Source organism: Miniopterus schreibersii (assembly GCF_964146895.1).
Source record: "Miniopterus schreibersii genome assembly, chromosome: 10".
Lineage (NCBI taxonomy): Eukaryota > Metazoa > Chordata > Mammalia > Chiroptera > Miniopteridae > Miniopterus > Miniopterus schreibersii.
In genome coordinates, this window is record NC_138110.1 from 33,121,785 (window position 1) to 33,137,129 (window position 15,345).

The 15,345-nt window shown below is 43.1% G+C and overlaps 1 protein-coding gene across 2 annotated transcripts in view; it reads left to right on the plus strand.

Annotated features, from left to right (window-relative positions):
* The first annotated feature begins 1,756 nt into the window (after positions 1-1,756).
* B4GALT6 (beta-1,4-galactosyltransferase 6) overlaps positions 1,757-15,345 on the plus strand; it is a 55,252-nt gene continuing 41,663 nt past the window's right edge. For both annotated transcript variants that reach the window (XM_081149561.1, XM_081149562.1), the window contains exon 1: positions 1,757-1,966. In XM_081149561.1, the coding sequence (XP_081005687.1) occupies positions 1,852-1,966 (115 nt within the window). In that variant the 5' untranslated portion in view covers positions 1,757-1,851. The remainder of the gene's footprint in view (positions 1,967-15,345) is intronic.

A 15,345-nucleotide genomic window follows, 5' to 3' on the forward strand; every position in this document is an offset into this window, starting at 1 on the left:
TTGCTGGCAATCAAACTTTGCCTTTTCATTTGGTTTGAAGCAAACCAAACTCGCTTCAGACCTACTGCATCTAGAAATACTGAACAAAATAATGGCAATAGGGAGCATCTACGTTACTAGCTGAAAAACAAACATCTGCACACGCCTTGGAAAAATGTGATATAGCTAAGGATCCAGCATAATTTAGCTAGCAAAAAGGAGCAGCTTTTGAACAAAGGGTGGGCCACGGCCTAGACGGTGAATTAAAACAATTTGCCCATTAAAGCTCAAAGGCCTACAGGCTGCACGGGAGCCCTTTCCGCCCAGCTGAATGGATATACAGCAGTTGCAGTGGGACTACCCAGTTCTCACCTTCAGATGGGAAGGCAAGTCCTACTATCAGGGACATATATGGATCCAGATCGCGTCGTGACAGTTCGTTTCCATAAGAAGTGCGGGAGGGGAGGTTTCATTAATCCAGGATGGGAAAAACACCTTGTTCCCGGAGCGTGTATTTTGGGAGGAAATTGCCCCATTGAAGTCACTTCCTCGAGATACCCCTTTCCCTTCAGGTATCGCATCCTTCATTATTGACCCCCAGGGTGGAGCTGAGCATCAGAGGCTCAAGAGCAGCCTCTCAGCCCCAAATAGCGCAGCGAGCTCCGGGGTCCCCAGGCGAGCGGGGGCGGCGGTGACGCAGGAGGCGGTGGGGGCCCAGGTCCCGGCGCCTGGCGAGGGGGCCGATATTCCCGCGGTGCCGGCCAATCAGGAGGCGCGGTGTTTGGGAAGCGGGGTGGGCGGGGGGCCCCAGGTTTCCGCGGGTGCCGGCGCGGCGCAGCGCAGCCCGCAGTTTCCAGCGAACGCGCGCAGCCCCCAGGGGTCTCCGGGCTCTCCCGCGCGTCCCGCTTTTCCTCCCCCGGCTCCCCGCCCCTGCAGAGCCGACAGCTCCGCCACCCACACGCGGCTCCGACGGCGCCCGGGCTCCTCCTCTCCGGGCCCCGCGGCTCTGCCCGCAGCGCCAGTCGCTGGGCCGCTCTTCGCGTGCGGGGGCGGTGCCGGCGGGGGAGCCTCACCCGCGCTGGCGGCTGTGATGCTGCTGCGGTTGCCGCCTCTGCGGGCGGACGGGCAGCTGGCAGTGGCAGCGGCAGGAGCCGGAGCCGGAGCCGGAGCCGGAGCGCGCTGGTCGCTGGCCCGGACGCCGCCTTCGCCCGCGCTCGGTTTCCGCGGCCGCCGCGGGGCGCCGGGGCCCGGTGCGGCATGAGGAGGAGGCTGCACGCCGGCGAGCTCGCAGCTCCTCGGCCCCCAGGGCCCCCGCAGGCCCCCGCGTGCGGCGTGCCCCGGCGCGCACGCTAGTCCCGCGCAGGCACCAGACGCCGCAGCCGAGCAGGAGGCGGCGGCCCAGGCCTGCGGCGCGCGGGCGGCCGGATCCCCAGCGCCGCGGCTCCTCGTCCCGGACCCCGGACGCGGCCGCCGGAGCCGCGGGGCAGCGGGGCGCGCCGCAGGCAGCTGCCCTTCTCCGCAGGGGCGCCGCGGGGCGCAGCCCGCGCCTCGCCCCGCCTGGGGTCCCCGCGGCCGCCTCTGCCGAGCGCTTAAAGCGTGCGTCCCCGGCCTCCGCGGGTCCCTGCGGCCCCTCTGCCCCCGCCGCGCCCCCGCCTCCCCTCCCCCGGCCTTCGGGCCTCCCATTCATTCCGTCCGCCCCCTCCCTCCGTCCCTGCCTCCCCGCCTTCCCTCCCGGGCCCTCTCCCTCGGGGCGCCCCGCGCAGACCCCCTCGCGGGCTCCGAGTTCTTGGCACGTTCATGGAAGTTTAGGGCCTGGACGGTGCCCAGTCCGGCCCGAGAGCGCAGCCCGAGCTGCCGGCCGGGAAGAGGAAGATGTCTGTGCTGCGGCGCGTGATGCGGGTCTCCAATCGCTCGCTCCTCGCCTTCCTCTTCTTCTTCTCGCTGTCCTCGTCCTGTCTCTACTTCATCTATGTGGCTCCGGGCATCGGTAAGCACCGCGACACACCCTCGCCTCCCGCTGTTCCCGCTGGAGGAGACGCGGGCTGTGACTTAGGGGATTTGGAAGCGGTATAAGCAGAGGCCCGGCAGAAAGTGTTTTTATTTGAAATGCTGTTTCACGTGTGTCAAACTGCCTCGGGGCATAGCTTCGGTATGTGAGTTTTGTTAATGCACGTTTACATTACCTAAAGACTGCATTAAATGGACATAGCAAAATTAAGGGGTGATGGCCTGGATGCCCCCGGTCTCTTTCTTGAGTGTTCATGACAGCTTTATCCGTGTAACATCAAGCCTTTAGGCGTAAGCGCAGGGCTTCATCGTAGTTTGATTCAAACACCCTCGTGTGTAACATCAGGCTGTAAAAATGTGATAGAGAAACCAAGGGCAGGAAATGTGATTGAGTTCAAGAATGTAGGTGTTCTAGGTCACTTTATAAGAATGGGGTCAGTGAACATTTGTGCCATACTTTAGAAATTTTTAGGCCATGGGTTGTCTTGTATAAAAAAAATGCTGCATTATTTAGTCTGCTTTTCAAGGATGGGTAGCCTCTCCTACCTGTTAGGATGACTTCTGAGATAAAATAATAATTAAAATAACAATTATGCAAGTTAGTAGTTTAACATTTTAACCTATTTATCATCTTTTGGCCTTTGGGCTAAAATACACTTTTGTATAATCTGCTTGAATTGGCTTCTTTATTAAATACTCTAATTCCTCAGCCCCCTTTGGTTGAAAAGATGTGCCAGTGTGGCATTCTAATGAATGAGAAATACCGACTTCAGATGATTGTTAAGACACACTGTGTTTCCAAAACTTTTCTGAGTTTCCCCTGGTTGTTATGTATTTAATGTTATATTGCTTAGTACCAGTGTGGCATCTCTTTTCATTTCTTGTTAGACACTAAGGGCCTTTTAAGCCAGTGTCATTTCTGCCTTTGATTTAGCTAAAAATGTATGGCCTCTTACAGAGTAAAAACACCTGCAGAATTTTGAGATGGAGTTATTATCAGGGCATTGTCTTGTGTGGCCATAGATTATTGTAATGAATTGTGGGGCAGGGTTGGAGGGAGAAGCAAACCTCATTGAGATAGTTTAATTTCATAAAATTACCATGAGACTTTTCCTTTTTTTAAGTGAAATACTTTTTTAACTCTTGAACAAGTTGGCATTTTAATTTATTTCAGTACTTCTCAAAGTAAAATGGACTGAATTAATTTTTTATATCTTATTATTTTATTATTTTTTTACTAAAGTAGTTAAAATACGATATTATATTGGTTTCGGGTGTACAACTTGACTTTTTTCTTGGTTAAGTTTCGGATTCAGTGAAGATAGAAGCTCAGAAGATGCTTGAGAAGACACAAATTGTTGAAACCCTGACTTATCCCAAAACAGAAGTTTTGAGGTTAAAGTTGAAGAAGTATTAATATGTTAACATATTATTTCCCTATAACGCAGCTTTTCTTTAGGTTCATTAAGACACTCCTTGGAGCCTGTAGAAGAAATGACAGTGATAGCTTAGTGGATTTGAAAGTAGTTAGCTAAAATATTCAGCAGGCTTTTCTTAAGATCCTCTGCATTTTGGAAGTATTATAAATTAACTCCTTATTCTAGTACTTTTAAAATTTTTCTCATGTAGCTCTTTAAGGATTGGACATCTTTGGGGGATGTTATTTTTTTAGACACTTAACAGAGATTTTGGAGAAAATTTTTTTTTATATACTTAGATAACCATTTTCTTATTTTCTTGGTGTTTTGAGTAACATGTTAGAGTTATGTTACTCAGAAAGCTAACCAAAGGAAATCAGAGTTCCAGCTGGTACTTGATAGTCACCCATTTTTTGTTAGTGAGTTAATATGTAGATTCTTAAAATCCAGTTGAAGTGAAAGACTAATAAATTTTTCTTATTTATGCTTAATGTTTGCCATAGATCACTGATACGTCATTAAAATTTTGGCAATTTTCTTAGGTTCACACACTTTAAACTACTGTTTTGATGGGTCTTAGAATTTATAACTTTAAAAAATTGATTAAAAAGGTAGCAAGAATGAAAAGCAGCACTTACAAAGTTCTATCAGTGTGCTAAATGGAATCCATTTCCTGAACCCAGTATTATTTAGTAGGGAAAAAGCCTCCTTATTTATCTTTTAAGTATTGGGAAACAGTTCTCCAAAATTCACATTTTTGCTTGAAAGCTTGAATTTTATAATTGGCAACAGGTATTGTCAGTTTTTCTTGAAGTGTCAGGTTCACTTTGTTCATTTTTGGGAAAATGCAGGTCAAATACAGAAGGCTAACTAACCGTCAATTCTTTCAAGTAAAAATAATATTCCATGAAAAACGTGGCTAGTTCGGCTCACAATGCAACAATCAGTTGCAGAATCTGAATTTCAAAACAACCATGGTAATTTGGTATGCTGCAGAAATGCTTTATGCATACTTTCCATTTCATCGTAGATTTCTTATTAATGTGACGGACTCAACACTAATTAGGTTCTTATAAACTAGTTTACATTATAGGCACCTGGAATCTTTTTTAAATAATTCATATTTTAACCTGAATTGCATCTTGAGGCAAAATTTTCTTATGACTAAAGTATGCGTTGTATAAGAGAGCACTTTTTATGAATTTAAATAAATGTTTTGCATCTCCTCTGTTTAAAAGTTTGTATTAATCTTGTCCACATCACGCTGTTTAGTAGATGTGGATTGTATTTCCCTACCTTTTCCATCCGGAGACCTGCTTTTCCGTGTGCCTAACCCAGGCGTCCTATCATTTTAGCTGCTCTTTCTTAGTCTCTGTCACCTGTGTTCTTCCCCCCCTCCCCTCACCCCCGTTTATGAGCAGATATTACCACACATTGTAGGCAGCATAATCTGTTTAGCTTCTAATGTTTTCCCATGTTGCTCAACAATTTTTTGGCTGTTTGGGTCTTAATCTGCAATGAGTTCCATCAAACTCAAAGCTCATTTTATTTTAAGAATGATTTGAAACATTTTTCTCAAAGTTCTAAATCATGCAGGAAACACGGGTAGTCTTTACATTATGAACTTGAGTAGTGAGGAAACTTGGTGTTTAGATACCCCCCCAAAAGCCCATGGACAAGTTGCCCTAGCCCACCTAGTAGAGGCAGGAGCCAAGAATTGGTTCTCCTTCAGTTTCTACCTCTGTGCATGCTTGCAGAAAGGTGAGTGCTGTTTCATTCCAGGGAAACTGGCTGGGTTGAGAATGGAATTCCATTTAGTATGAAAGCAGTTTCCAGTATAACTTCCACCACAACGTAGTCATTTTCCAGCTGTAGTGTTATAGGAGGAGGTGAGCTGACTTGCAGATTCGTTCAGCAACATGAGTAGAGAACCTCAGATAGGCTAGACATTGTTTGAGGCATGGAAGAGAGATGACTTAACACGCAGTTACTTCCTCCCTCACACTATGGGATGAGCACCACGAAAGAGCTGAAGCAAGTCCTTGAAAAGCATGCGGGGGGGGGGGGGGGGGCAGTGGGGGAGGTGTTGAGGGCTGGTTAAGGATTTCCAGAGGAGGTGGTGGTTGCAGTGGGTCCTTGAGGATAGATAGGATTTATCTGGAGTAAGGAATTCTAGTCAGAGGGAACAGCATGGGGTTCCAGAAAACAGGGGTATTTCCATCTGGCTACCACTTCCGGTGTGGGGTGGTAGGTGGCCAGACTGGGAAATGTCTCGGGGATCTCCTGCCTAGCCTAGTGTTTGGTGTTCTGGCGCTTGAGGTCCCTAAAATTCCTGGCAGAGAAAAACTGGTCTTGGCTCACACAACTTTCTTGAAGCTGTCTATGATTAAGAAAGAAGTTTATGTGCCTCTAATCATGGGGAAGATTGTATGACTCCCCTGGAAGTAGGGATTTCACTGTTCCTTTGACTCACCAGAGTCTTAGACAGCTGACAGGCTGCTTTATAATTTGAGTAAAGGTGAAATCTGGTTGGGCCACTTGAGTCTGAATTCCCGTGGGCCCTTTGAAGGAATCTCTTGTCCAAGTGCTTTGTTATTTGGGCCTCAAGGGGGTTTGTGCCTTGCGGGGATTGGTGGAGTTGGTGATGGGTGGTCAGGATTTTGGGGTATATGTGCAAGTATCTGTGTTGTGGAAGTGGGTGGCTTAGTTAGGTTCTTGCTCAAAGCCCCTCCTGACCTTTGGCTGGGTTTTTCTTGATGAGCGCAGAAGGTCGCAGGTTCCCTGCAGCTTTCCTACCGCAGCCCTTTAGCCTCTTGGCCCTGGCTGGGTGAGCCTGGTTGTGTTCTTTTTGATCTGTTATCTGCTTTGTGTTTCAAAGATCCTTTTAGTTTTTCCCTCACCAAGTGCTCTCATCTAGGTGGCACCTTTCAGGGGTTCTTTTTTTAAATTGAATTTATTGGGGTGACACTGGCTAATAAAATTATACAATTTCAGGTGTACAGTTCTACAGTACATCATCTGTATATTGTGTGTTCACTACCCCAAGTCAAGTGTCCTTCCATCTGTATATTGTGTGTTCACTACCCCAAGTCAAGTGTCCTTCCATCACCATTTATCCCCCTTTTACCTTCCTCTACCTCCCCTTACTCCTCCCCTTCTGGTAATCACCGTAAGGGCTTCTTTTGATTTAAGCCACTGTGTTGGTCATTTCTTTCCTCTGGGCCTTTCTAACTAGCCATGCATCCCATGCAAAAATTTTTGTCTTGTGAGTCGTAGGAAACACCAGAAGTTTGGAAAAGGGGAATGATGCAGTCCTCTGTTTTAGTTTTTTATTTTATTTAAAAATATTTTTATTGATTTTTCGAGAGAGACGAAGGGAGAGGGAGAGAGAGAAAGAGAAACTTTGACATGAGAGCGACCAAAAATGGAACCGACAACCTTTTAGTGCTCGGAACAGTGCCCAGCCAACTGAACCACACCGGCCAGGGCCAGTCCTCTGTTTTAGAGCAATTCTTCTATCTTGGAGTATGGATTATGGAGGACCGAACCAGTGGCAGGGAGGAAGTTATTTCAGTAGCTCAGTCAATAGAAGATTAGAACCTGATGATAACTGGATCAGGGCAGAGGTGAGAAGATGTGAATAGTTGGATTGAAGGAAAGGGAGATGCTTTAAGACAATGCTGGCATTCTAGCTTAGGTAACCAGGCTGTTGGTAATAAAGGGAATAAAGAAAGGCACATGCTGTAAGGGGGCTATTTTGGTTTTAGAGAAATTGAATTGGGATGCCTGTAGGATATCTAGGAAGAACTTGTCAGTAGGTAGGCAGATGGAAATAAGAGCTTAGAGCCCAGGAGAAATGTGTAACAGGAGAGAGATTTGGGTGTCTTCAGCACAAAGGTGAGTGATACTTATCTATTTCTCACCTGACACACTTGAGTAGTAAAACTAACTTCAACAAACAGAAGTGACTCCCAGGGTTAGTTACTCTTAAATGGGAAATATGGGGGCTAAATTGGAATATGAAGAAGATCCACGTGTAGTTTGAAAAGTTTCCCAGGAGACTCTGCTACCCTTTTTACTCCCCAATCCCAAATGGGAGTCAGTGAGGTTGACACCCTGGACAGTTTAGATGACTGGCTGCCTAAGAAGAGCTTGTGGAGGCTGAAGAGAAGGTAGCCACAGATGAGGTCCAACAGCTTAGAACAGTGGAGAAATAGGAGCAGGAAAATAAAGGGAGAGAGATCATGAAACTGAAGAGAGTTCTTTGTGAAAATAAATAAATTAATTAATTAAAATGATGCTCAGCAAGGCCAGTATTGCAGTGGGGTAAAGTTCAGTGGGGTCATGTCTGGAAGGAGAATTGCCGACTTGGTAAGTAGGAGATCTATGACAGCCACTGCAACAGCAGTTCTTGTGGTGTCATGGGGCTCTGACTAGTTGCCTTGAGTTGGGTAGTAAATTAGAGGTGGAGTGAAAGTGACTCATTTAGTGGAAGGCAGGGGCTGAGTAAAAGGGTGTAGGGTCAGAGGAACTTTACAAGAGGGGAAGATCTGAGCTTATGTGGAGGCTTAGGGAGTAAAGGTGAGGTGTGAATATTTGAGAAAGGGAACATATTACGACATGATCTAGGAAGACTTCATTTTTACTTATTCATGCAGCAAATGTGTGCCTGTACAAGGAACTGTGGTTCAGCATTGAACAGGATCTACATGGGCCCTGTTCTCATAGAGCATGTAGCCAGTGGGAAATTCACAAACTTGACGGGTACCTATTCTAGAGTAGAGTGTGAAATACAGTTATAGATGTACCAGTTTGCAGCCAGGAACACTAAAGTAGTTTAGGAATTAGGGAGAAGAGGAAGATTAAGCTGAAGTCAGAAGCTCTAGTTAGGTAATTAAAGGGTTGGGCAGGAATGGAGTATTTGAAGGCTAAGAGGTGAGAGAGAAATGGAAAGTTAAAAAAAAAGGGGGGGGGCAGGGCTAAAGCATAGAGCCACAGGGGGGAGCGTGGGCTGAAGCCAGAGAGATAAATAGGAATCCATTCATACAAATTCTTGTAAGCTGGGTTTGAGAACTTGGACTTCAGCCTAAGGACAGTGTCAAACCATTGAGCTTGAATTTTAAGTAGGAGAGTGACATGATCAGATTTGCATTTTAGAAATATTTAGGCTGCACTGGTATGAATGTGCTAAAGGGAACAAGATTGGAATCAGGGAGACCAGGAGGAGGGAGCAGGATCAGTGTATAGATAGATTAACTTTGGAGATGGGAGAGGGGAGGAGATAAAGGTGTTTGTGACAGCAAAAATTGGATGCATGTGGAGAGGGAAGTTGAGGGAGTTCATATCTGATGATGTGGGTAACTGAGTTACCTGTTTAGAATGAGGGGCTCTGTTTTTGTGAACAATCCCAGTATGGAGTAAACTGTTGCCTAGATGAGGTAAAGAGATTTGGTTTCTGCCTTGACACATACTAGAGGCTTGGTAAAGAATTGTTGCCCTGGTTGGGTGGCTCAGTTAGAGCGTCATCACCCCGTGCACCAAAAGGTGGTGGATTCGATTCCCAGTCAGGGCACATACCTAGGTTGCGGGTTCAGTCCCTGGTTGGGGCATGTATGGGGGGTAACTGATCGATGTTTCTCTCTCTTCCTTCCTCTCTCTCCAAAAATCAATAAGAATATATTCTTGGGTGAGAATGTAAAGGAAAAAAAAAAAAAAAGAATTGTTGACTGACTGAACGTTCCTGATTAAATCACTTCTCTTCGTATGGCAGCTCCAGTTCGTTCTCTCGCCAGCCGACTCATCAGTGCCATTGTGGCGCTGGATGTTCAAGACACCTTGGGGGAATATGGAGGGCATTAGGAACAGTGGAGAAAATGCCAGGATTGGCCAGTGTATTAGCTCTCTCTTACTTTCCAGCAGATTACCCCAAAATGTAGGGGCTTAAAACAACACACATATCATCTCAGAGTTTATGCAGGTCAGGAACTTGGACATGGTTTGGCTGGTTGCCCCTGGTTCAGGGTCCCTTACTAGGCTATGAGGTGTTGGTCGGGGCTGTGGTCAGGGCTGTGGGTGACGGCTCCATTGGTGGAGGATCTGCTTCCAAGTTCACCCGCGTGGACTTGAAGGTGTGCAGGTTGTTGGCTGGAGGCCTCACTCAGTTCCTTGACACATGGGCCTCTCCATATTTTCTTTGCCATATTTTCGTTTTCAGCAGAGTCACTAGGTCCAGTCCACACTCCAGGGCACGGGGAGGAGTTCCGAGAGATTGTCTGCCACAGTCAGCTTGCCGTTTTTGAGCAGTGTATGTAACTCAGCTCTGTTGTTTCAGCGTTAGCGGATCTAAATCCTAGGGCCTTCTGGGAAATGAGGTAGTTTTGAAGGGAAAGTTGATTCATTGAACTCTGACAGTGCTAAATACCATTTTTCACGTTACTCTTTTATGAGTAAATTTGAGGTCTGTTAAACAATGTGGCAGGATGATATAGTGATGATTTTATTCTTCAACAGTGTTCATCATTACTGCCTTCTAATGTTTATCAAAGGTAAAAATAGCCCTGTCTGTGGATATTTTTAAAAGAAAAACTCCTAATCTCGATTTGTAGTCTCTGTATATGGTAGATATTCCAAACACTGTTTGGAATTTGGTTGGGCACAGAAGGCATTTTCCTCTAGACTGTTATCAAGGGTGGGTAATTTTCTAACCCATCCTGGGAGCAGCCTGCTTAGTATTGGATGTATTAGAAGGTTTCTGAAGGCACTTGTACTGTGGCTTTAGTGATTGTAGGTGTTGCTACTCCCCTCCCCACCACAGCCCCTATATTTATTTACTCCTGTGACCAAGGGCCCAGGGCCATGAGAATCTTGGACACAGAGGCCTGTGTTTCTGGAGCCAAAGCTGTGTGCAAAGAAGCCTGAGGAACCAGATCCCAAAGTTAGCCCACTGCTTTGTCCGTGGAGGGGTCCCTGTCATACTCCCAACCCCACACTAGTAGGATAGCTTCGTTGTAAAGAAAGAGAAGGGAAGACAGGCTTCCAAAGATAGTCATTTGCCCAGAGTCTCACATTGCTGTTGGAAGAGCTGAAATGTACACCTTGGGATATCTAACTCTGTCCACTGTGCCTCAGTTGAAGGAACTGATTATTGTTGCCCTAGAAAATGGAAGATTTGGGGGAAATAGGAGCCCTCTCTTCTTCAGCTTAAAGGGATACCATATAAAAGAGAGATGAGACTTGTTTTAGATAGCTTCAGATAGCAGTGAGGGTAATTACAACGAGGAAGATTTTTGGTTCGTTGTAAAGAGACCAAACCAAATCACTCTAATTGAGCTGTAAACAATGAAATAAGTAGACTTATAAGCTCTCCTTTCATTTTATGCTTTCAAGCGGAGGGTTTCAGACCTCTTAAGGCAGGAGAAGGTGCCTTGCTTGGGAGACCAGACAGGCTTCTGATAGCCCTCCAAGCCCAGTTACTTTGTGCTGTGTTCTGCTCTGTAGCAGCCTTGCTCACCCAGCCAAAGGCAGACCTGCTCTTCCACCTGTCCCTTCTTCCACCCACACTTCCTTCTGTGACTTGTTTTCCCTTTCAGGGCTGCCTTTCATGTTTGTCTTAACCTAAAAAAATGTGGAGGTGGGTGGGGAGCTGCTGTGAACTGAGCCGAGAGGAAGGAGGTGCGTTGCAGTGATTTTTCTAGAGCTTGGATTTCCTAGGTCATGTTTGGGAGTCCTTAGAGCATTGAGAGCCCCTGAGGCTTTGTGTGTTTACAGTATTCCCCTTGTGGTCAGTTTTCCTGGCCTCTTTACTAAGCTCACTGTTGTCACCACTGCCTCAGACTGCAGTTTACCAGTTTAATCAGAACAGCCTGTCCATGTCATTTCTTTCATTCTTCTTTTTTCCCCTCTGAATCTATTTATTTATTTATTTATTTATTTATTTTAAATTTTTGGAGGACATGGTGATTTAATATTTAAAAGACCTTTTCTTTCCATTTCTGTCTTTTGTCAGGATAAAAAGACATGAAAATAATAGGTAGATTTTCTGAGGATGCCTAGAATGCCATGACATGCCCTTGTAAAATTAGGAGTTCCAATTATTACTAGGTATTTTTACCTCATGTCTTGGGACCACTGGAGAATTTCAAGTAGCACCCCAAATTTTATCTTTTCTCTACCATGTAAGTCCTATATTGGGCCAACTTGATTTGTTATGTATCATGGACATATTTGGTTTTGGTCATAGCAGAACTAAGCAGAGTTTGGTTTAAGCTACAGTTAAAACCATCCTCAGTTAAAATAAGAAAGGTAGCTTAGAGGATGTTCCTTGAAAAGATAAACAAAATTGACAGACCTTTAGCTAGATTTACCAAGATAGAAAGAGAGAGGGCTCAAGTAAATAAAATCAGTCTTGAAAGAGGAGAAATTACAGCTGATGCCAAAGAAATACAAAGGCTCACAAGAAGAGACTACTATGTATGAACAGTTATACTCCAACAAATTGTACAACTCAAAAGAAATGGGTAAATTCTTAGAAACATAGAATCTTCCAAGTTTGAATCAGGAAGAAATAGAAAATCTGAACAGCCTTGTTAATAGTAGTAATGAGATTGAATCAGTAATAAAAAAATTCCCCCAAAACAAAAGTCTAAGACGAGATAGCTTCATTGGTGAATTCTACCAAATATTCAAAGACTAATACGTATCCTTCACAAAATCTTCCGAATGGTTGAAGGGAAGGGAACACTTCGAAACTCATTTTACTAGGCCAATATTATACCAAAACCAGACAAGGACACCAGACAAAAAAGAAAATTACAGGCCAATATTACCGAAGAACATAGATATAAAAACCCTCAGGAAAATATTAGCAAACCAAATTGAACAATACATTAAAAGGTTCATACACCATGATCAAGGGAGATTTATTCCAAGGATGGTTTAACATCTCAAATCAATGTGATATACCACATTACCAATATAAAGAATAAAATCATATGATTATTTCAATAGATGCAGAAAAAGCATTTGATACAATTCAACATCCATTTATGATAAAACCTCTCAACAAAGTGAGTATAGACTGAATATACCTCAGCATAATAAAGGCCGTATATGACAACCTGACAGCTAACATCATACTCAACAGTGGAAAGCTGAAAGCTTTTCCTTTAAAATAAAGAAAAGTGAAGGATACTCACTCTCTACTTTTATTCAACATAGTATTGGAAGTCTTAGCCAGAGCAGTTAGGCAGGAAAAAGAAATAAAAAGTATCCAAATTGGAAAAGAAGATGTAAAATTGTCACTATTTATGGATTTATATATAGAAAACCGTAAAGACTCTACCAAAAAACTGCTAGAATTAATAAACAAATTCAGTAAAGTTGCAGGGTGCAAAATCAGTATGCAAAGATATGTTGCATTTTTATGTTAATAATGAACCATCAGAAGGAGAAAGTAAGAAAACAATCTGAATCACAGTTGTATCAAAAAGAATAAAATATCTAGGAATAAATTTAACCAAGGAGGTGAAAGACCTGTGTACACTGAAAACTATAAGACACTGCTGAAAGATATTAAAGACGACCCAAATAAATGGAAAGAGATTTTGTGCTCATGGATGGAAAAATTAATACTGTTAAAATGTTATTACCCAAGGCAATCTACAAATTCAGTGAAATCCCTATCAAAATTCCAATGGCATTTTTCATAGAAATAGAACAAACAATCCTAAAATTTGCCTGGACTCTGCGAACAGCCAAAGCAATCTTGAGAAAGAAGAGCAAAGCTGGAGCCATCATGCTCCTGGATTTCAAACTCTGTTACAAAGCTATAGTAATCCAAGCAGTATGATATTGGCCTAAAAACAGACACACAGATCAGTAGAATAGGGAGCCCAGAAATAAGCCCAGGCATATGTGATCAATTAACTTACAACAAAGGAGGCAAGAATATACAATGGGGAAAAGATAGTTTCTTTAATAAATGGTGATGGGAAAACTGGATAGTCACATGCAAAAAGTGAAACTGGATCACTATCTTACACCATACACAAAATTAATTGAAAGTGGATTAAAGACTTGAGTGTAAGACCTGAAACCATAAAAGTCCTAGAAGGAAACACAGGCCGTGAGCTCCTTGACATCTGCCTTAGCTATGTTTTTATGGAACTGACTTCAAAGGCAAGAGCAACAAAAGCAAAAAGAAACAAATGGAACTACATCAAACTGAAAGGCTTCTGCATAGCAAAGGACATTATCAGCAAAATGGAAAGGCAAGCTACTGAATGGGAGAAGATATTTGTAAATCATATATCTGATAAGGGGTTAATATCTAAAACATATAAAGAACTTTACAACTTGATAACCAAAAAACCCCCAAACAATTTGATTTAAAAATGGGCCGAGGATCTGAACAGACATCTTTACAAAGACGGCATATTAGGGCCAACAGGTATATGAAAAAATGCTCAACATCGCTAATCATCGGGAATGTGAGTGAAAACCACAATGAGATACCACCTCACACCTGTCAGAAGGGCAGTTATCAAAAAGAAGAGAGAACAAGTGTTGGTAAGAATGTGAAGAAACAGGAACCCTAGTGCATGGTTGGTCAGAATGTAAACTGGTGCAGACACTATGGAAAACAGTATGGAGGTTCCTCAAAAATTAAAAACAGAACTTTCAGATGATTCAGCAGTTCTATTTCTGGGTATTTACCCAAAGAAAACGAAAAACCTAATTCAGAACATATATGCACCCCTATGTTCATTGCAGCATTACTTACAGTAGCCAAGATAGGGAAGCAACCTAAGTGCCCGTTGATAGATGACTGGATAAAGAAGAGGTGGTACATATGTCCAATGGAATACTACTTAGCCATAAAGAAGAATGAAATCTTACCATTTGTAACAACAAAGGTATGCTAAGTGAAGTAAGTCAGGCATAGAAAGACAAACACCGTATGATTTTACTTATATAGATACAGATAACAAATTGGTGGTTGCCAGAGGCAGGAGAGGGTTTGGGGGGTAAGTGAAGTGGGTGAAGGGGATCAAGAGATAAAACTTCAGTTATAAAATGAAAAGTCATGGGGATGTAATGTACAGCATGGTGACTAGAATCAATAATACTGTGTTGAAAAACTGAGATTAGCTAAGAAAGTAAAGCTTAAACATTTTTATCACAAGAAATTGTAACTTTGTATGGTGACAGATGTATGGCGATCGTTTTGCAATGTATACAAATGTCAAATCATGTTGTACATCTGAAACTAATATGTTGTAGGCCAATTATACTTTAAAAACAACAAATAAATTTTTAATCAGTATTTGGCTAGAAAAGGCTTTTGATAATATCTTTACAGTTAAGTAGTTATATGAAGTTTGTTTAACATGATATCTTGATTTAAATATTATCTTTTCTAATATTTGAGGCTTGTTAGTGCTAATATGACTTTACTGAAGCCATGTTATATATATTACCTTCCTGATAATTAAGTTAATCACTCAGAAGTTAAGACTTCTAATTATAGGGCAATTTCTTGTTTGACTCAGAGAAGGGAAAACTGGACTTTATTTACATTTAACTCAAGAGACCTATGGTAGAGAATTATAAGGTGCCTTGTTTATTGATTTGAAAATACTCTTTAGCTTTGGAAATCTTTGAAATTCATTTCCCATGCATTGTTCTTTTCTCTCCTGCTTATTTTACAGTAATTTTCCTTTCGTGAATAAGTAATTGTGAAAGGTATGTTAATTGTGAAAACACAAGGAAGTTGGGGATGATTATAAAACATAGAGTTCAGATTGGTCTCACTTATATTTTTTTCTCCTGATAGAATTTGTAAGTGGATTGAGATTCATTTCACATTTATCTTATGTACTCTGAAATCATAAATTTTCCATAATTATGTAGTGTTTCTGGGGGTTTTATTTATAGTTTCATC